Source organism: Protopterus annectens, chromosome 3.part0 (genome assembly GCF_019279795.1).
Source record: "Protopterus annectens isolate FY-2018-M chromosome 3.part0, PAN1.0, whole genome shotgun sequence".
NCBI lineage: Eukaryota > Metazoa > Chordata > Ceratodontiformes > Protopteridae > Protopterus > Protopterus annectens.
Window position 1 is genome coordinate 678,815,079 of NC_056731.1, and position 21,468 is coordinate 678,836,546.

The following is a 21,468-nucleotide window of genomic DNA, read 5'->3' on the forward strand; positions in this document are numbered from 1 at the left end:
AGTTGTACTCCAATTACCCTACTGCAGCATTTCCTTATTGTCTTCCCCTAAACTTCCTTTTTGGGCTGTGGTGTGTGGCACGTGTGTCTGCTTACCGGGTTTCGGGCACGTTTTCATCCACGTACACATGCACTTTTGGGCACCATGTGTGCTCTCAGCTAAGCAAAGCTATACCTACATCCACACCCCTGTCCTGCGGCTTTGCTTAGCAAGGGGCAGCCCAGATTTGCATTACTCCAATGTGCTTACAGCTGCAGTGGCACACCCCACTGCTGATGTCATGTATTCCTCCAGACCACTCCTCGGTGTTGCAGCGATGTGCTGTATGGTACATCCTTAGGCCAGCGGGACATTTGCGATTCACTATTACTTACCTCATTTGCATGGCATTGACTACTAATTCATAGTTACTGCGCCAAACACTGTCACAGGCCCTTAGCAACCCTTACAGCTTGGTTGTGGTGTAGCATGCATACCATTGACTATTATGGTGAAATCATGATTTGTGTTACATTGCTATTTTATGACATTTGTATATATTTTCCTTGTTTTCCCGTTTGCACACATGCGCTACGGTTGTACTTTGCGTTACTGTGGCCATGACATTAAATGTTATTTTTTATGTGTTGTGCATCTTTTCTTATGCCATTGGCTTTATATTTAGCCACTGGCATATGTTAACTTTGTAATACATGAGTCTGGTCCGCTTCCAAGGCTCCAATGTTCTTTTTGTCAAAAGGTAAACCATTTTTTTTGGTTTACATTTCTGTAGGCTTACGCTACGCCTACGCCACTTCATGAATCGCTATGTACCTTCATTTGCATGCTGCAGTACTGCGCATGGGGTGATTTGCATACCTATGCCAGGAGCTGCGCAGATCTGGCGTTCGCTGGTAATGGACATGGAATTAGATCGTACCTGAATCGCTCGGTGGCCATATTTGGCGTTATACCGCCTATGCTATGCCTGCACCTGGCACAAGCTTCATGAATCCCGGGGCTTATCTTTGCATGTTGTTTCTCTGCCTTATCTTTGCATGCTGTTTGTAACTGGCTTATTGTTTACTTCCTTTTGGAGAACATATAATTCTACTGATGAGCACTGCAATCTTCAAACATAACCTGAGGCAATGGTCTTGTACTACAAACTTGACTAGTACAAACAACTGATGAAATAAAGGAACATATAAATTAAATGTTTGCTGTTGCATTTGCTGCAGTAAACTTGGTGGCTTCCTGACAAAATCTGTGTGGTTACAGTTGCAGTTGCCACTTCTGAAAGCAAAATAGTTACTAGTGGTGTACCACAGAACTCAGTGTTGGACCTGTCAAGGGAGAAGTGAAAAGTAGAGAAAAATGTTAGTGTTAGTATTTCATTTTAAATATGCTTTAATTTCAAGCTGGATTCCTAATTGTTTCAGTCTGTTTCCTGCTAAAACGAAAGTGCTAAAATGGCAGTTAGAAAGTTCTGTTCTTTTTTTGCATAAAATTCTTTTCTGGAATTTGGAAATTGTGCCTAATATAGAAAAGCTCAGATCTTAGTTAGCAAGACTAATGCTGTAGCATTTATTTTTATTGGTTAGTGGCTGTATTTTAATTGTTACAATACTGCTGCTTTTAATCAAAAATTTTATAAAAATATCCATGATTTTTATAGTTCGGGGAGACAGGACCTTGACTTCCTAGTCTCCCACATCTATGTTGATCTCTGCAATAAAGGAGATTATTATTCTCACTGAACTGTGTTGTATGAAAATTATTTTGTTTCTTAACCTTGCTGCTGTGATTTCTTGGATTTTTCAAGCTGTTTGCGTGCTGCTGCACCAGGAAATGCCACTGGGCCCACTGTGACATGTCTTCTGTCAGGCAGATTTCTGTTGTGCCAATACATGATTTTATTTCTCTCACCTTCAGCAGAATTTTGTGGTATCTACATGTAAGCTTTACTCACAATCTCAACATTAGATATAATTGTATATGTCAGACTAATTGTATGAGTCTGGGAAATTGTATGTAAGAAATAACTAATCAGTTAAAACTAAGAGCGCACATGTTTTTCATTGTATGAGTCTGAGTTCTTATCAAGAAAATAACAAGGAGAGAGAGTATCTTTGTCATAAGGATGGCGCATCCCCTCCTATATAGGAGTTTGAATTCTAATCAAAACAAAAAAAAAAGGAACAGAGAGGATTCCTTACTAGAATGGGCATGGATTTATAAAAATAATCATGTATGTATCCCTTTTGTATGGTTTTGGGATTTTACCATGGGCGACAATGCAAGGGTTTTAAAACAACTGGAGTAAGGAACTCCAGACAGACATATGTTTAATAAGTATGGAAGATAACGGTTGTTGTTGGGGGTAAAATAGTCTGAACTCACTAAAAATGATATTACTTTACAATTTTTGGAAAAATTTTCTTTTGATGCTAAAAATCTAAATATTAAACTAAAACAGAAGGGAAATTAAGTACCAGATCTCTTTGTTCAGCTTTTAATAAATGTCAAGAAGCAAAAATATGGAAAAGGAATATGGACTTAAAAGTTTAAAATATAAATCAGCTAGAGTGAAGCCGCAGTTTCAGGCAGCTAACAGAATAGTAAATTCACTACAGAAATCGACAGGTGAAAAATCTCATTCCTGGGGTACATATCCTATAAGGCAGTGAGAAAAATTAGCAGTTATACAGACAGACTCTTCAGACAATAACTGACCTTTGATCCCTCCTGCCACCCCCCCCCCCCGATCAACCTGCTTCTAAGAAAGCTGACAGTTCTTACTCTCTGAGAGGGCAGGTGGAGGTGAACCTTACCAAAACAAGTACCACTTCCTCAGATAAGGCAAAAGTTACTTCCAGTACTTCTGCTCATCCCCGCAGGTCGGTCTGTAATACTAGACTTAGACAGCAGTGACAACCACTATCCATCCCAACAATGTCAGATCAAATGTTAATGAGAATACCTAATAAAAGAAAACAGTTGCATCATTTTTTTTTTATCATAAACACAAATATGGAACTCATACAAAAGATATACGAAAATTAAAATGATTTCCTAATAAGAGCTCTCCACTGAAAATTAACATCCAAAGATCAAGCAAATAGTTGCAAAGTTTCCGATAACTATACATGGGGAAGAATATCAATGGACACCCTTTACCAAACAAAACACTGACAAAGAAACAGACTCTGATTTTTTCACTGATAATGATCTATTCTACAGAATACACAATTGCATCCATTGAGAGAGGTACCAGTTCCTGCAGCTTCCAAGGACAGTGAAGCTGAACATATTATACGAGTAGTACACCATTAGATTATAGTGGATTTTCAAACCATTACAGCATCTTTCTCTCCAATTAAAACACATTCAGCTAAATATGACAAAATACTAGAAGGACATGCACAGCTACAAAATCCAACTATCAAAGACCTGAGAGCAGTATGAAAAGTCCCACCACCCCCTGATATTTTCAGACAAATATGGGAAAATCTAATATAGGTGATAATATCCTAAACCATACAAATGATGGATTTCTTAACTCTAGAAATAACTTATTAAAAGCTGTTACTACAGCATGTCTCCAACACTTAACTGGGCAAGAATTAAGGCCATAGTACAGAAAGAAAATGAATGCATTAATGCATATATGCAATGCACGACAGATGCATTTGAAGTCTCTTTCCAGATACATGGAACTTACAGAAGGTGTGGCAGCCAGTGTTTTTTTTGGTTGCTTTTTTTTTTTTATCTCCAACTGAAAAACAAATTAAAAATGTTTGGTTAACCTGGCTAAGTTTAGGCATTCATGAAATTGTTAACCAAGTACAATACCTGGCAGACAATATACTCACGGAAGAAAACAAAAGAAGGAAAAGTTAGTACATGTTCAACTCCAACAGTTCGATACTGATTTATGTAGAAGGGGAAGTAGGAATCATGGAGGAAGAGGAAGATATAGGTTCCTTTAACTGCAAGCCCTGGGACAATGACAGCAAATGTATTATCCCTCTATGTCACCACAAATGTCACAAGAGAAATTGTGGTCATCTAATTGTTTTAATTGTAGTCAGCCAAAATGAATGCCCACTTTTTCTACAACAGACACGTTTGACAAATGTCTAACTGCCACAGCAAGCAGAGAGACAAGCTCCCACATGGAGCACTGCTTGGCAGCCACCAGTGTGGTAGCAAAGTCATGGAACAGCTGTGAACAGGAGCCACATCTTTATTCCTTGGCACCAGCTAATTGGGACAGTCCTTTTGTCAAAGTTACCATGTAAAATTCTTCTCTTCCTTTTCTCATTGAAAAATTCTCTCAGAGATTGCTCAGAGGTGACATGTGCCTGACATACAAGGCCATGTCCAACCCGGAATTAATGGACATGCTCCACCTCAAAAAATCCAAATCCACCAAAACCACTAGAGCAAGCGACTTAAACCTTAGCACGGATATAAATAGGATGTGCTGGAGGGATAGATTTATCACTCAGAGACTCCTTATGCTGTGGAATAAAATCCCAGTCCATGTGAGGCAGAGCACCTCGCTGGCTCTGTTCAAGAGAAATCTTGACCTGTGGATGGGAGATCGTAGGTTTACCCCGGGAATCATCTCTGTGTCACTGCTGGACAGAGGCACAACAAACTAATGGGCACAGTATTTTTTCATATAAGGGGTGGCGTAAGCCACAAAAATTTGGGCTAGGCTTATAAATGCCTTAGGGCAGATAGCCTAGTATAAACCTATGAACCTATGAACCTATAGGAGCTACTAGATGACATCACCAACTGTCCAGCAAAACAATTCATGGAGTGGGAGTGCTTGGAGTCCCTTGATACTATTCAGAAACAAGACCTGCCCCTGTACAAACTGGTCAGTGAAAAGACCAACATGCTGCTCTTTTACATCTTTTAGGTAGAAATTTTATGTAAACTGAAATGGGCTGTTTATTGTATACCAGACATTGTTTTTCTTGATATCACAAAAAGACTTTTAGGATTGCATTCAACTAATATCCCTACAAATGAGGATGCCCTTTTCACTGTTTTGAGAACAAAACAGACTTCAGACACTACTAACATGGAAGACTACCCAGGAAAAAGTGTTAGGGCTCATAAAAGGTGCAGAATCTGTGCAAATAATTTTGAAACCTTGTGAGCGTCTGCCTATGGTAGGCCGCTATTCTTTGTCAGCTGAAGCAGAGAAAGGGATTGAACTTGTCATTTCTGCCTTACTAGAACACGATATATCAGTCCCGACTTGAACTCCTTGTAACAGTCCTATTTTAATAGTTAAGAAACAAGGAAAAAAAATACTTATATACAGGATTTGCAAACAGTTGACCTAGCAGAATTAATAACTTTTCCTGTAGTTCCCAACCCTGTCACAATATCCAGTATCCATTCAGATGTGACAACCTTCTCAGTGTTAGATATTTCTCCTCCCTTATTTTTTATTCTTATACACTTGGATAGCTAGTATCTGTTTGTATATAAAGGTCAGCAGTAATCCTGGACTAGATTATCATAAGGATATGTTGAATCACATATTCTTTGCCTAGGGTAATGAAGAAACAGCTAGATAAGAAGTATATGCTGTACCTGTGTATATAAAAATAGTGACCAACTCTTCTGTTATCCAGATGTACCTAGGTTAAGGGGATAGTGTTGCTAAGAAGCAAATGCCTTTATAACATAGGGACTGATGTCTGTATGATATTGCAAACCAGCTTGCTAATTAGTTAGCTACCTGGGAGAAAAATCCATTATAACTGATGGCTTGATATACATGTGTGATATTGCATGCTATCGTTACTGACTGAGAACTTTCCTTACACTAATTTATTCCATATTCCTCTGTCTACAGCCCTGTTTTGTTCATTTAAAAAGAAATTGCAACCCTGATTTTTCCCAATACCACTGTTGTCCCATCTGATAGCAAATTATCGGAAATTCAATCAGGAATAAAAAAAAGTTTTGATAGTTTCACTGTTTAGAATAAATGTTAAGTTTTCCTTTAAACTTTTAGCAAGCAATCACTTTTGTGTTCAATTTTTATTGTAGAGAATGCCTCCTGCGTCAGCAGCAAGGAACAATGACCCCCTCCCCTTTTACAAAGCTCAGTTCTTGTTAGGCTATACAATCCTTAGGCTTGTTAGGCTACACTACTGAATAATCTTCTTCAATATAACCAGCCAACAAATTCACAACATGGATTTCGGACAAACCATAGTTTGTCCTTGTATCCTTTACTGACCACATCAACCAACAAAGAAATCTTGGTAATTTAGTATCTGTTGTCTTTCTAGACCTATCAACGGTATTTGACGTGGTATCCCACTCCAAATTACTATCAACTCTCTCTGAGCTCATCCTGGATAACTCCTCTCTACTGTGATTTAAAAATTATCTGTCCCTCTGGCAATAAGCTGTTAAATGGCATAACTATCTCTCCCTTCTCCTCCCAGTGGGGCAAGGTGTTCTGCTAGGATCCATTCTTGGTCCCTTACTATTTTCCATCTTTACCAATAACCTCCAAAATAATCGCCAAGATAAACTTCAGAACCAAAACACAACAGTGAGGGAGCGAACAGGTAAAACCAAACAGCTTTATTGGAAAATACGTTGACTGCTTTCTTCCCTTCAGTAGCAAGGGACTTCTTCAGAACAAATGCAAAAACACAACCCCAGCTTTATATAATAAATCAGTGACACTAATTGGTATAATAAATCAATTAGACTTAAAAAGACATACCATATTTAAAAAATCTGTATGTTATAAATAAAAGCCCTATACTATAATTTCATATTAAATAACAAATAATTTAAAATATATCTTAAATCACATAAATTACGTATACATATATATATATATATATATATATATATATATATATATATATATATACATATATATATATATATATATATATATATATATATATATATATATATATATATATAATATTATATATATATATATATATATATATATATGTGATGTTAAAACCAGATGATGACAACTATAGGGCAATGACTTACCTAGGTACGTTGTGTCATCAAGCCTCAACTCCATCTCAACTCACATATATCTAAATGTATGTCTAAACACCTACCTTGTGGGTCTTTTATCAGGTGGTGAATCACAAAAAATCGGAAGACATGGTTCCTGCATCCATAAATATGTCTAGCAAGTGCATTTGTTTGCTTACCATGTAAATTATATATAATAGCAATATAATAACAAAGAAGGCAATTGCAAGGAGGTCTCATAAGAAGTACATAGCAAAACTGTGAGCAGAATTTATGGTACAAGGATAATTGTAATGTTATGTTAAAATGTAACAGTAAAGAACATGATTTTACAGATATAGTGTGGCAAACAAGTATGCTTAGGATTAGTCTAGCGGCAGCAAAAATTAATACCACAAACAAGAGCTTTCAACATTCAGTATAAGCCTTAAAAATCATTTTGTAAACACTGATAACGGAGGAAAATTCAGTGTTGCAGATAACCCAAGGTGGATGCGCATCTTCTTTCGTCATCATATACTTCAGAAGTTCTAACCTTTGTTTTAATGAAAAGTATACAAAAACACAGATTTAAATTAACATTAAGCAAACATCGCAATGCCCCACATTTTGAAGTTCACCCCTAATTTTGCCTTATATTTTGCCTCGTCCATTGTAAAATTTTTGATTTTCTGGTAAATCACTGAGGATTACAATCAGTCAGTAATGCCAGACATTAGAATTTCATACATCTTGTCATTCAGAAAATGCAAGTTAATACAAAATCTGATATTATATTAACTTTTAAATGGAATTAGAATTATATTTAAAAATGCTCTCTAATTTTAGGCTTTCATCCTTTTATAACGTTTGGCTTTGTTCTTGATTCATAAGCAAAGAAGTTGAGAGCTATGACTTAAATGCAATTATCCTTACACTAACACATATAAATAGTGCTTGACTTAACAAATGTACCCTTTTTATGGGACATTTCTGTTACTGAGCTTCTTCAGTGCAAACAGTGATGGGCTTGTGTAAAAGATGACCATATTCTTTAGGAATTTATTACCTTGGCTCTCACACTTTAATGACCATCACTTTCAAGACTTTTGGCTCTTAAAGAGACTGCAGAAGAAGACTGTAGCCACACATTCTTTCCTTGGCATTATGGCCATACAGCTTATGGAGTTTCTGGGGATTTGTAGCTCTGTTGTCTATAGAGCCAGTTAAAAATGAAACAGCAGCAGAAACCTTAAAGTCAGTCCAGTGGCTGACAGAGTGAGTGAATAAAAGAGAACTTCTCGTATCTAATTTTAACCTTTTACAAGAAAGCATATTTAATGCAAATATACTAAGCAGAAGAAGGAAAAATCTTGGCATGGCATGCTTAAAACACAGCAAAGAATACAAAATACAAGGACTCATTAAAATAAAGTTATTCAGACCCTGTCAGAGATTCTAAAAATAAGCAGTCATTTTGAGTAATTTTGCATAAACTGGTCAAGAAAGCCTGTAAAAAAAGATAAATATTCAGACTTGTTTTATGTGGACATAAAGATACAAATTTATGTGGTACAGAATAGGCCAGCTGTGAGTTTTGTGGAGAGGCCTAAACTCTCCTCCCCTAGGCTGCTAATGGACTCAACATAGACAACTTGTTTGGGAGAGGAGGCATGCATGCTTCAAACTCCACCACCACCACTTGTTTCTCTGGCTCAGCATAGACGCTCTTGCCTAAATCAGTATGAATTAACATGGCCTCTGTGGACAGGAGGCAAATCCAGCTACTGCTTGGACTAATCAGTGCTGTAGGCCTAGAAACCTGGGTGATGAGTGGCTTGCCTCTCAAGATCATCCTCCTTAATCCAGTTCCAACAAACACCCATCCTGCTAGCATAACATGGTCACCTGGGGCAATGCCAAGCTTTCTTCCCAGGCGGAAGAAATTTAAATGTAAATAGAAATAAAAATAAAAACAAAGTTCTAAATAGGACCAATATATATAAAAAAATATTAAGTGGATAGGTTGTTGTAGGTAGGTAATAAGTATACACTTTTTTATAATTTAGATGCATTTATTGTAAATATTTGTGGAGTTTTACCATAAGAGGTATGTGTAGGAATTTTAGCGGGGATCATGAATAAAATTGTATAGGGGTTAGTTTCAAATGGAAAGCTTTGTTTTTAGATGTATTTAATGTAGTGATATTTTTTTTTAAAAAAAATGATATCAATTGACTGATACTTGGTATTTAAATGGAAGGAAACGATGTATATGTTTGTATCTAATGAAGTTCCATTTTTATGGTGGAATAAAGGAACAAAAGCGCTTATACAGCCTTTCTTGAAGCTGGTGGTGTTGCCTTTTTTTGGAGAAGAGCCTTGTACTTTGGTTGTATATATATATATATATATTAAAGCATAACATTCCATCAGAAATCCAAAAAGTGAATACACCAATGACTGACAAACTAATGGTCAAAAACAATAACTATCAATCCACAAAAATATTGAAAAAAAGCAGTAGAACATAGTGTTTTGTGAAAGGGGGCAACCCCCTGCACTTCCCCACAACCTAATAATTACATATACCAACTTTGAGATCCTCACTGTACTATGATTTCATTGTGAAAATGAAGGTAAGGTTCTATCAGCTGATTTACGATTAGATCCACAACCTTTTACACTCAACATACAAAACACATTTTAATGAAAAGAACTGCTCCTGGCTATATATATATATATATATATATATATATATATATATATATATATATATATATATATATTTATATATGGGTCTACGTCTTTTGACCTAACTTTCATTTGCCTGACACTCATTTGCCTGAGACCAAATGACTGAAATTTAATTTGCCTAACACTTCATTTGCCTGACACTTCATTTGCCTGACAAGTATTATTAGCAAGAAAATGGAATATGCCCCCTTCCCCACTGCAGTGCGACCCTGGAGTTAGAATATATAGTTAGGGCGGGTGTGTGGGGCAAAGCCCCCCCACTTACTTTTCTGTTACTAAGCAATATTACATCAAAAGTTAACAATATCATAGGAAATGAAGTGGGGGGCTTCGCCCACCACACCCCCCCTTGTGGGGGGCTGTGCCCCCCACACCCCCCTAACTATATATTCTAACTCCAGGGTCGCACTGCAGTGGGGAAGGGGGCATATTCCATTTTCTTGCTAATAATACTTGTCAGTCAAATGAAGTGTCAGGCAAATGAAATTTCAGTCAAATGGGGTCAGGAAAATGAGTGTCAGGCAAATGAAAGTTAGGTCAAAAGAAGTAGACCCATATATATATATATATATATATATATATATATATATATATATATATATATATATATATATATATATATATATATATATATATATATATATATATATATATATATATATATTTTTTTTTTTTTATCTATATATTTGTAAATTTAGGTATAGCTAGCTATATATAGACAGATAAATACATAATCACACATGAATATATAACTATATCATATATAGATAAACAGATATACACATTTTCACATTTATTTACCAGTTAGCTTGTTAACAGAGATTATATCATTATGTAGTGTATGTCCTGTGCTCTGAGGGGGAAAGACCAGAATTTCACTCACATGTGTTCTCTGGTGACTCTCTAAACATGCTGTATTTCTTTATAAATTGAATACTTATGTGTTCAAACATAATCACTTCAAAACACACACAGAAAAGGTTTACTTCAATGGTCTGACAAAAATGCATTGTCTGAAGAAAATACAGATTTACAAAAAATTGCAGTCATATACATGATGCATATAAATATTTCACAATGTAAGAAAGTTCAAAACTACATTTTGCAGTTGTCTCTTTCTCTGCAGTACTATCTCAGAAACCTACCTCTGACCAAGTTCCTACACTCCATGCAGGAGGACAGCTTTGGCTATTGCACATGTGCTTACGGGCTGGAGAAGGCCAAGGACATCTGGAGTCCTCTACTGTTATCACCTTGTTGTTATACACTTTCTGCACGCATTGAACTCGCCGGACCTGTTCTCCACCTCCACAGGTCTGACTACATGTTCCCCAGTCATCCACTTGCCAACTAAAGTAAGTTGAGACATAAAAATAGGAAAAACAATATCTGTCAATAAACAGTTTTGGAGAGTAGTTCCATGTATATTCTTCTCAAACAAAATGAAACAAAACATACCAAATGCATACAAAATATTACTCATTAAGTTAAAAATATATATCTTAATGAAAACAGCATACAAAATGCTATATCTTGTTACCAGTGAATTCCAAAAAGAATGTACAAGCAGCTTTAAATGCACCCAGAGTTTAAAAGCGCATAAATAACTATTATGGTTTGACAGAAAAATATTTTAGTCAGAGTTGGATTTACACATTTAAAGCTTCAAATGTGGTGCAAAATGGCATTGTGTCTTTTGCCATAGCTGTAACCACTACCCATTCACATATTTTTATGTGAAACTATAAAACATATTAAACTTGGCATATCTTGGTTGTGACACATAGTTCATTGCAAGAAAGTAGAGTTTTTTGTCTCAACCACCCCCCACCCACCCTACTAAAGCAGGCTATGTGTGTGTGTGCGTGCATGCGCATGTGTGGGGAGGGAGGGTTTAATAGAGTGCAAAGAAGAAACTGGTTCATTTTACAAATTTTTATTGGCATTTTCACAGAAGTGCCTTTAAGTTTAGGCCTTAGAATAGAGAAAGACTGATCTATACACTGTAACTTAGATGGGAGTTCCAGCAGTGGATCTGAAGGCTGAGGCTAATGAGATTACAAAGTGGAGTTTGTCTTGTACGTTCCAAGGCTAAGACAGACAGCATCTGGTCTTTTAGAAGATTGAACCGCTGTGAGTCAAGCAGATCAGCTCTTTGGAAACCATTTTTAAGAGTTTAACAGTGACGTTCAAGACTTAGTGATAAGGTAATCAATGGATGTTATTAGAGACTGACTGGATGGATGTAGCATTTCTTTTGTACACAGCGGCAGCTAGTGGGAGACTGTATCTCCATTGAGAGAGTAAGATAAAGGGAAGGGTTGAGATTTTCCTGCCAAAACAGTTGTGAAGTAATCTTCTTGGCTGTATTGTCCAAATAATGGTGGGAATTGGAAGAAGGGTCTAGCCAGATTCCAAGGTATTGAAAAAATTGACATTTTTAAGGGCTTGTGAAGATAGTCACAGACAAGAGCATTGTATTGCAGTGGATAAACATACAAGATAACCACTCCTCCTAGCACAGCAGAAAGGCAATGACTGCCGTAAACTAAACAACTCAGACAAAATTAAATGCGCATGGTATTTCTGTTTCAAGCAAGCAGAACTCTATATCCAATTTTCTACAGGATCACAGTATTATAGGAGGTTACTAGGCTATCGAACCAGAGGTTATTTCCAGCCTAGCCGTTTTAACCCAATGTAATACTATAGATACTCTGGAAAATATCCAGGACTGTATTTAGTAATGACTTCGCATGTCCAGGGGGGTTGTGGGCACTATCCCCATTGAGAATTTACAGTGCCCCATCCACTCGTCCAGGTTCCTCTTAAACAATGTCATGGAGGTGCTTTGCTTCACATGAATTGGCAGCCTATTCCAAAGATGCAGCAGTCACTGGGAGACAAATCTGTCCTTCCAGCATGTCCTAGTCAAGTTGCAGGCCATATTTAGGCCTTGGAAAAGGCAGATCTAGTTACGTTCGATTTACAGATGTGCAGCAGATTCTTTAGGTTTGGGTCGGAGATTGCTCTGTAAGCCAGGCATAAGTCTCCCCTAAGAAGTCTATGTGATACTGAGTATAGTGACTTTGGTCGGCCTGTATAAGGCATGTGCTGGAAACCCTTGATCTTCTTTGTTAGAAACCTCTGTGGTCTCTCCAATTGCTGCAGGTGTTTTGTATGGTGCATGCCAAAAGGGGCATTATAGTGAATTATGGGCCTGATTAGTGACGAGTATAGATGGGTTAAAACCTCCTTTGCTCTAGAGGCAATGCCTTTGCTAATCAAATGTACTATGTAGAAGGCCTTCCTTACTAGAGTAGACACATGGTGGTCAAAGTTAAGGTTGCACTCTACTTGTGATCCCAGATCACTTACAACTTCGTTGGTACATAGGGTATTGCTATTAATTTGATAGTGTGAAGGGACATTATCTTTACCAAAGGGAATGATGATTTATTTCTTTGCATTCAGTTTGAGACAGTGACTAAGACACCAGTCGTTGGTGTGTGTAAGAACCTCCTGAAGTACACTGACATCATTTGGGGATTCAGTAATTGCACCCAGTTTGCAGTTGTCTGCAAACTTGGTCAGCCACAGCCCTTTAGTTTTGGCCTGTACTTCTGAGAAGTATATACCAAACAATAGAGGTTCCAGCACTGACTCTTGTGGCACTCTGATGGTGACAGGTCTGCTGGTTAATATGGAGTCAACCTCTTTGACAGTGTGTGACCAGTTTGTGAGACAGATGGCAACTCATCTTACAACAAAGGGGTTTACATTCAGTTTGCTAAACTTATCGGTAATGCCTGAGTGTGGGATTGTGTCAAAGGCATTTGCAAAGTGGAGGTACACTGTGTGCACAGATTTGTCCTCGTCAGTGGCCTATTTTTGAAGAAATCCACCAGGTGTAACAGGCAGGATCTGACCTGTACAAGGCCAAATTGGGTCAGATCCAGAGTTTGGAGGTCGCCTATGTCTTAAGGGTCTTAAGGTTCATGATGGTTCTATTGCCTTTCAGATGTGGCAGGTCAGACTTATGGTCTATAATTCCCTGGGTCTGTTTCTAAGCCACCTTTGTGAAGGGAATAACTGTTGCTGTTCTCCGTTCTGCAGGAACAAAGCCTGTGGATAGGCTATGATTGAACAGGGTACTTAAAAGTGATGCTAGTTCATGTTTTAGTTTTTTTAGAAGACAGCTTGGGATGCCATCTGGTTCCACAGAGGCTGTGTTTTTTTGCCTTAGACAAGGCTTTAATGACTTGCTCTTCAGATATGTAGGATAGAGGGGAAGTTGAGGGCAAGGTCTCTGATAATTTTGGAGGGTATAAGGGAGTAAAATGTTCACCAAATCTGTCTGCTAGCCAGTTTGCTATCTCTGTTGGATCGTTGCGTGTGATACCATTAGTCACTAGTTCGGCACATTCTTGGATCCTCACTTTTAGGCTATGTATGTAGCTGTAAAAGGCCTTATGGTGATTCTTGGATGTGATTGCTAGGTTTTTCTCAAAGCTACCCTTAGAGGATTCGACATGTCTTATTTGCCTGTTGAGAATGAGGAGGGTGCTTTTCCATTGTTGGGGCCTCGCCTTAGTTTTCTTAGACAGCAGCTTTTTGCATTTGTCACAAAATTTGTTGATGCTGGATGTCCACCAGGGAGGCTTGTTTTTCCTTGGGGCTCTGGCTTTGATTCTCTCTGGAACAGCCAAATCTATACACTTACAGAAGTGATTTTACAGGGCTTCACTGTAAGCTTTGGTGTAATTACCACTTCCAGCTGGGGATGGGGCTTGGATTGCTTTTATACCCACCCCTAGGATGGCAGAATTTGTCTTGGTGAAATTGTTTAGTCTGAATTCATCCTTTGTGAGTTCTGGTGTTAGTGCCAGTTCAAAGATGATGGAATTGTGGTCAGATTTAATTAATGAGGGTTTGACAGTTGCGGTGGTGCATCTGCTTGTCATGTTAGTGAGGACCAGATTTAGAATGTTTGTTCTTCTTGTTGGGGTTTGAACAATTTTTTCAAGGGCATTTGAGTTAATAAAGTCAAGGAACTTTTGTGCATGTGAATTATGGCTAGAGTAGGTTTCCCAGTTGATAGTGGGATAATTGAAATTTGGCAATATTTGGATTGACTCTAGTTTGGTCAAGTAGGCCTCATGCACATCATGATTCATAGAGGGGGATCTATAACTAGCTATGACTTGATTGGGGGTCTTACCCACAGTAATCTGAACTTGGTGCAACTCATGGAGTTCTCCAGTCTAATTAGTTGGGAGGTGTATTTATCTGTAATATAGACAGAAACACTGCCTCCTTTGGTTCTCACACATTCATTTTGTGGTCTGAAGGTATTGAAGGCATTGTAGCTTTGCAAGGCCGCGGTACTCTCTGAAACCTTGAATGAGATTTCTGTGCCTGCACAAACATCTACATCTTCTAGTGACAGAAGTGCTTCCAGGTTGTGCAGTGCATGGTTTAAGCTCCTAGCATTTAGCAGCATAACTCTTATTTTGTTATGACGGATAATTTGCACATCGGCAATTTTGTTTTTGAGACCTTTCCTAAAAAAGGCACTATGGGGAGGCAAGAGCCTTTGCCAGCAACTGAAAGCCTAGTGGTGCCAGGTGCAAGCCATCTCTGGCAAAGCTGGGAGGCTTGTCCACCACATCATCCCAAGTTGACAGAAACTGGATCCCCTTTGATACCAAAAACGAAACCAATTATTGAAATCAATCATTTTTTGTTTATACCATGGCATTATTCTAGGTGAGGGTAATATGCTGCTAAAGGCTAGGGACATACCTGCCTGGGACACAAACTCAGACAGCTCAATCATATCTCTCTTCATATAGTCCAGTGAGGTATGTCTCAGGTTGTTCACTCCAACATGAACTATGATGGAGTCATAATGGTACTTGTTGCTGTGAGACCTGAGGGCATGTGTGATCTGATGAATTCTGGCACCGGACAGGCAGCTGACCATGACTTTCTCCTTATCGGACCTGGTGAATGGGACTTCCCTGTGTCTCTCTATAGAGTCTCCAATAACAAGAAAATGTTGTTTTTAAGTGTTACACCTTACGGGCTTGGTAGGTGAGACATTGGTGTTGCTATGTGTCTTGGGTGCTGTTTGAACTGTGTTAGTTGTAGCAGTCTTGTGTTTTGGATGTCTCTGGTAGTTGAACAGGTCACAGCTCACTAGCAATACTTCTTAGACTGGAAATGTACTATAGACAAGGACTACACTAATGTACTATGGCTGTATCTAATGGAAACATTGTCAAAATTATCTGTCCAGCTATGGCACACAAATGTGTGGCAGTGTGAGGTGATGCCTGACATGCAAACACGCAGAAATCCACTCAAATGCAGGGCTTAAATACCAGAAGCTAAAACTTAAAAAAATTAAACGTTAAACTCAAAAGAATCAATTAGGATGCTTACTCCAAGCCCTAGGCCAGTCACCCCTCACCAGACAGGTTCCTATCAGCACACTTCTCTCACAAGAGTGCAGAAGGCCCCCTTCCAATCAAAGGTGGCTTGGAAAATGTGCTCAGAATACAACAGCCACTACAAACAGATCCAGATGCAGCAAACCTGTATCTGGACTATGCTACAGCTACTAACTACACTAGTTTAGGCAGGAAACATTAAAAAAATGTTTTAAACAGCAGAAAAACCACAGTGAGACACTAAGTAATGTTTTATACAGCTAGAAAACAGCAAGGAGACACTAAATAATGTTTTAAACAGCAAACAAATTGGATATTTAAAACACTGCTTGTTGGGAAAATAGAACAAACACAACAGATGCTTTGCAAACAGTGAAAAGTAGCAACAATTACTTTGTAAAAAGTAGAAATAGCAAAAAAAAAAACTTTGCAAACAGTGAAAGCTGCAACAAATTACAATTTAACAGGCATAGTAAGGCAAACAAATGCACTACAAACTGTGCAGTTTAGTTAACATTATTAAAAACAGTATTAAATAGGCAGAGTACAATAAAAAGTGAAATAAAGAGTATAAGCAAGCAAAAAACATACAATTTATGATTTTGGGATGCTCAGAAGCCTCTAGTCCAGTGGTGTGGTGGAGGTGGGGGAGGGAGCTCTGCCCTGGGCAGCACTTTTGGGACTGTCACATTTACTTTAATAGTTTAATTAAAAATAATGCTTTTTAATGGAGTTCTTCTTTAAGAACAGTCCCATAGCATCATGTCCTGTTCTTCCTGTCCACCCATGCAATTTTAAATATAGTACAGCATTTTGCTGCTGCCAATATAACTTCATCTGTTCACCCACGCAATTTTAAATACAGTGCAGCATTTTGCTGCTTCTTATTGCTTCCAATGTAAATTTACCTGTTCCAAGTAAGCTGTGTGTGTGTGTGTGTGTGTGTGTGTGTGTGTGTGTGTGTGTGTGTGTGTGTGTGTGTGAAATGCCCCATTTAGGTATACCTGGTGGTTAGTGTTACTCAGGCTCAAACCCTGTACCTTAGGTTCAGCAAACAGGAGCATGGATTCTCTCCCTGTACCACCACTTGTGTTTCAAGGGGTTGAGTCCAGACCTCTCAACTGTCCAGATTTTCACAGAATGTTTGGAATGTTTAGCTCATACTTGTGATCTGTTCCTCTTAAAATATGTGGGTTTCTGGCAAATCAGTGAGAAATGAATTCACTAAATAATTATGGCCATTTAAGTTTCAGTGTTCCCATCTTTCAGGCAAGGCATGCTAACACAAAATATTTTATTTTAGCAACTTTCTAAGATTATACAAGCAATATTTAAAATGTGTCCCTGGTTATGGGCCTTTGCCTGCCCCCCCCCCCCGGGGCCAATAAATGCTGGCTTTTTCCAGATTTCTTGCGCTGAAAAGTTGACAGATATAGCTAAGTGTCAAGTGAATTTTACAAGGAGCTGAAGGCTTTAGGGGAAGAGAAGTTTAGTATTGTTTATGGCAAGTCTGCTTGCATTGTTAGTAGCACAACAGGTAGTATACTTGCTTTTGATGCAGAAGGCTGTGGTTTATACTCCCACAGTATGTAGATGTACTGCTGATACTCTACTATGTTGTACTTTAAAGGGGGTCAATGCTGCAGTCCTGAGAATGTCCTTCTTTGGAGGTGATACCTAGTAACTATGAACCAGTTATCAGTTTGCCATTCATTCCCTCTTGCAATATTACTAGCTCATCATTTTTTAATGTAACATAGGCAATTTATTCTTCAAGGGCAACAGGTATTTTATTTGTAGATGAAACAATGAAATATAAAGTTGTTTGTTAGCAGCAACTGCTTCATTAGTTACATATCTCTTTAATGTTCTCTTGTTGATACTTGTGAACCTCTACTATCTCTGAAAAAAAACAAAAAAAATCTTGCTTTTTTCCCACTTTTCTGAGATTTAAAAAAGTTCAGTTACAGGTTTGCTGTTCTTGAACTGTTTGTACGTTTCTGTGAGGCCATTTTTTGCTTGGGCTAAAGGGAAGTCTCTGTTGATCAGTGGCAGTGAAAAACATTGAGCAGCCTGCCTGCCCCTGTGGGAGTGGTTACTGACTTGAAACTGTAGTTTTATTGGCCATTTTGGGTCAATTCCAAAACTCCTTCGTCTTCCTCTCTTAAAACCTGGTTGCCTTGTGGTTTTGGCATCTTTTCAGGCTTGTTGGCTGTTGGTGAAGCACCCACCAAGAGGAGAAAATATTGAGAGAAGAAAGGAGCCACTTTTGAGATTTTAAGTATTTTTCCTCTGTTTATTTGCTAAGTTTTTCTGCATAGCCGCCTATTTTGAGCATTTTCTGGCTTGTTAAACTTGATTTCTGCATTAGTGACTGTATTTAGAGCACAACCTAGAGCTGTTTACTGAATTTCCTGTTTGCACTTATTTTTAAAATCGTTTTTTTTCAAAACTTGCATTTTATCTGTCTTTGGCCAAGCACTCTTGTGTGGGGTCATTTACTGCACTGTTATAACTTGTTAATACTTGTGAACCTCTGCTATCTCTGAAAAAACAAAAAACAAAAAAAATCTTGCTTTTTTCCCACTTTTCTGAGATTTAAAAAAGTTCAGTTACAGGCTTGCTGTTCTTGAACTGTTTGTAAGTTTCTGTGAGGCCATTTTTTGCTTGTGCTAAAGGGAAGTCTCTCTGTTGATCAGTGGCAGTGAAAAACATTGAGCAGCCTGCCTGCCCCTGTGGGAGTGGTTACTGACTTGAAACTGTAGTTTTATTGGCCATTTTGGGTCAATTCCAAAACTCCTTCATCTTCCTCTCTTAAAACCTGGTTGCCTCATGGTTTTGGCGTCTTTTCAGGTTTGTTGGCTGTTGGTGAAGCACCCACCAAGAGGAGAAAACGCTGAGAGAAGAAAGGAGCCACTTTTGAGATTTTAAGTATTTTTCCTCTGTTTATTTGATAAGTTTTTCTGCATAGCCGCCTATTTTGAGCATTTTCTGGCTTGTTAAACTTGATTTCTACATTAGTAACTGTATTTAGAGCACAACCTAGAGCTGTTTACTGAATTTCCTGTTTGCACTTATTTTTAAAATCGTTTTTTTCTCAAAACTTGCATTTTATCTGTCTTTGGCCTACCACTCTTGTGTGGGGTCATTTACTGCACTGTTATAACTTGTTCATACTTGTTAACCTCTGCTATCTCTGAAAAAAACAAAAAAACAAAAATAATCTTGCTTTTTTCCCACTTTTCTGAGATTTAAAAAAGTTCAGTTACAGGCTTACTGTTCTTGAACTGTTTGCAAGTTTCTGTGAGGCCATTTTTTACTTGGGCTAAAGGGAGGTCTCTCTGTTGATCAGTGGCGGTGAAAAGCATTGAGCAGCTTGCCTGCCCCTGTGGGAGTGGTTACTGACTTGAAACTGTAGTTTTATTGGTCATTTTGGGTCAATTCCAAAACTCCTTCATCTTCCTCTCTTAAAACCCTCTTTTGCGCGTTTTTGCGCGTTTTTGTGCATAGCGCAACAGCGGGCAGCACCGCCTAATTGGGTTTAAACTATTCCTGACTCCACAAAGTCTGCTCTTCACTTTTTCCCTTAGAACTGCTCTATCTCTCCATTTAAACACCATATTCTCATTCTAAGGCCCTTCACTGGTCCAATTAAGTAATCTTACAAGTTAGCACTATTAAACCATAAGCACTACTTACTCTTATACTCTCTACGATTACCCTGTCCTCTATTGGTCCATCTTAAATTCAGTTTCCCTATATTACTCTAGCATGTCCAAAGGTCAGTCAATGGTTTCCTCTCCAGTCCAGCTGGTGAATCTGGGAATTTTGAGGCAATGTTACAACTGTCTCATGTACACAGACAACCCTCTCCTCCTCCAAACAGGTTCAAATATATGTGAGAGATGCAACTATTTAGCCAAACTGGAGGCTGAGCTCTCTCATCTCAAAACTGGTGTAACCAGTCAGGAGGAGAAGGTAACCTCACACAACACAATTCCAGTATCACATAGTCCCGCCACATCAGCGAACCAAACACATAAATACACAAAAACATACTCGGAGGCTCTAAATAAAAATCTACCAAAGCAACAGAGACCTCCAAAGCAGACATCCAAGCAAAAGCTACCTCAAAACAAAACATGCACAACACATAGCCCACAAAGTCAGTGTGCCAAGCAGCCACAGCCCTTAAGGCTGAACAACACACCTGATACTCTTGTAATAGCTGACTCTGTTGTCAGACACACTGACGTCCCGCTCACCAGGCTGAATAAAGAGAAGGTCATGGTGAGCTGCCTGTCGGGTGCTAGGATCTGCCACATAACGCAAGCACTCAGGTCACTCCAAAGCAAATACAAATATGACTCAGTCATTGTACATGCTGGTGTGAATGACCTGAGACGTACCTCCCTGGACTACATGAAAAGAGACATAGAGGAGCTCTCTGATCATGTAGCCCAGGCTGGTATGACCCTGACCTTGAGCAGCATCTTACCCTCACCTAGAATGATGCTACAGTGCAAAGACAAAATGATCGATTTTAACAATTGGCTAAAATGTTGGTGTCATTCAAAGGGGATCCAGTGTCTGTCAGCCTGGGATGACATGCTCGACAAGCCACGTTGCTTCACTAGGGACAGCTTGCACCTGTCACCACTGGGCTTTCAGATATTGGCAAAGGCTCTTGCCACCCCCATAATGCCTTTTTTAGGCAAGGCTCAAAAGTCAAACCCACCCCCATAAACAGCACAAGGAACAAGAATCTAAGGGTAATGCTGCTAAACGCCAGAAGTCTTAACCTCAAGATGCACACACTCGAAGCTCTCCTCAGAATGGAGAACATTGATATCTGTGCAGTGACAGAAACCTGGTTCAAGGCTCCAGAGAGCACCCCAGCACTACCAGACTATACCTCATATCATGCTTTTCAGCCCCAAAACCTGGACAGAACCACAAAAGGAGGGGGAGTTTCCATATTTATCAAGGATATCCACACCTCCAGGTTAGTGGCATTGCACGAAGTATCGGAGACCATCCATGTGCAACTAACAGTGGGCAAGACTGCTTTTCAGTTTATAGCATCTTACAGACCACCCTCTCAAAGTCAGGAATCCCACTCGGCTTTCCTGAAAACATTGGAGAACATGAAGATCTCTATGAACACCATTATATTGGGCGACTTCAACTACCCAAACATTGACTGGGAGCACTACTCAAGCCCCAGCACCTTAGCCCAAAGGTT

The 21,468-nt window shown here is 38.7% G+C and overlaps 1 protein-coding gene across 1 annotated transcript in view; it reads right to left on the bottom strand.

The window, feature by feature from the left end:
- The window catches only part of ADAMTS16 (ADAM metallopeptidase with thrombospondin type 1 motif 16), a 1,625,291-nt gene that overhangs the window by 368,844 nt on the left and 1,234,979 nt on the right, over positions 1–21,468 (bottom strand). Inside the window, exon 19 of the mRNA XM_044065078.1 lies at positions 10,914–11,118. Coding sequence (XP_043921013.1) covers positions 10,914–11,118 — 205 coding nt within the window. The remainder of the gene's footprint in view (positions 1–10,913; positions 11,119–21,468) is intronic.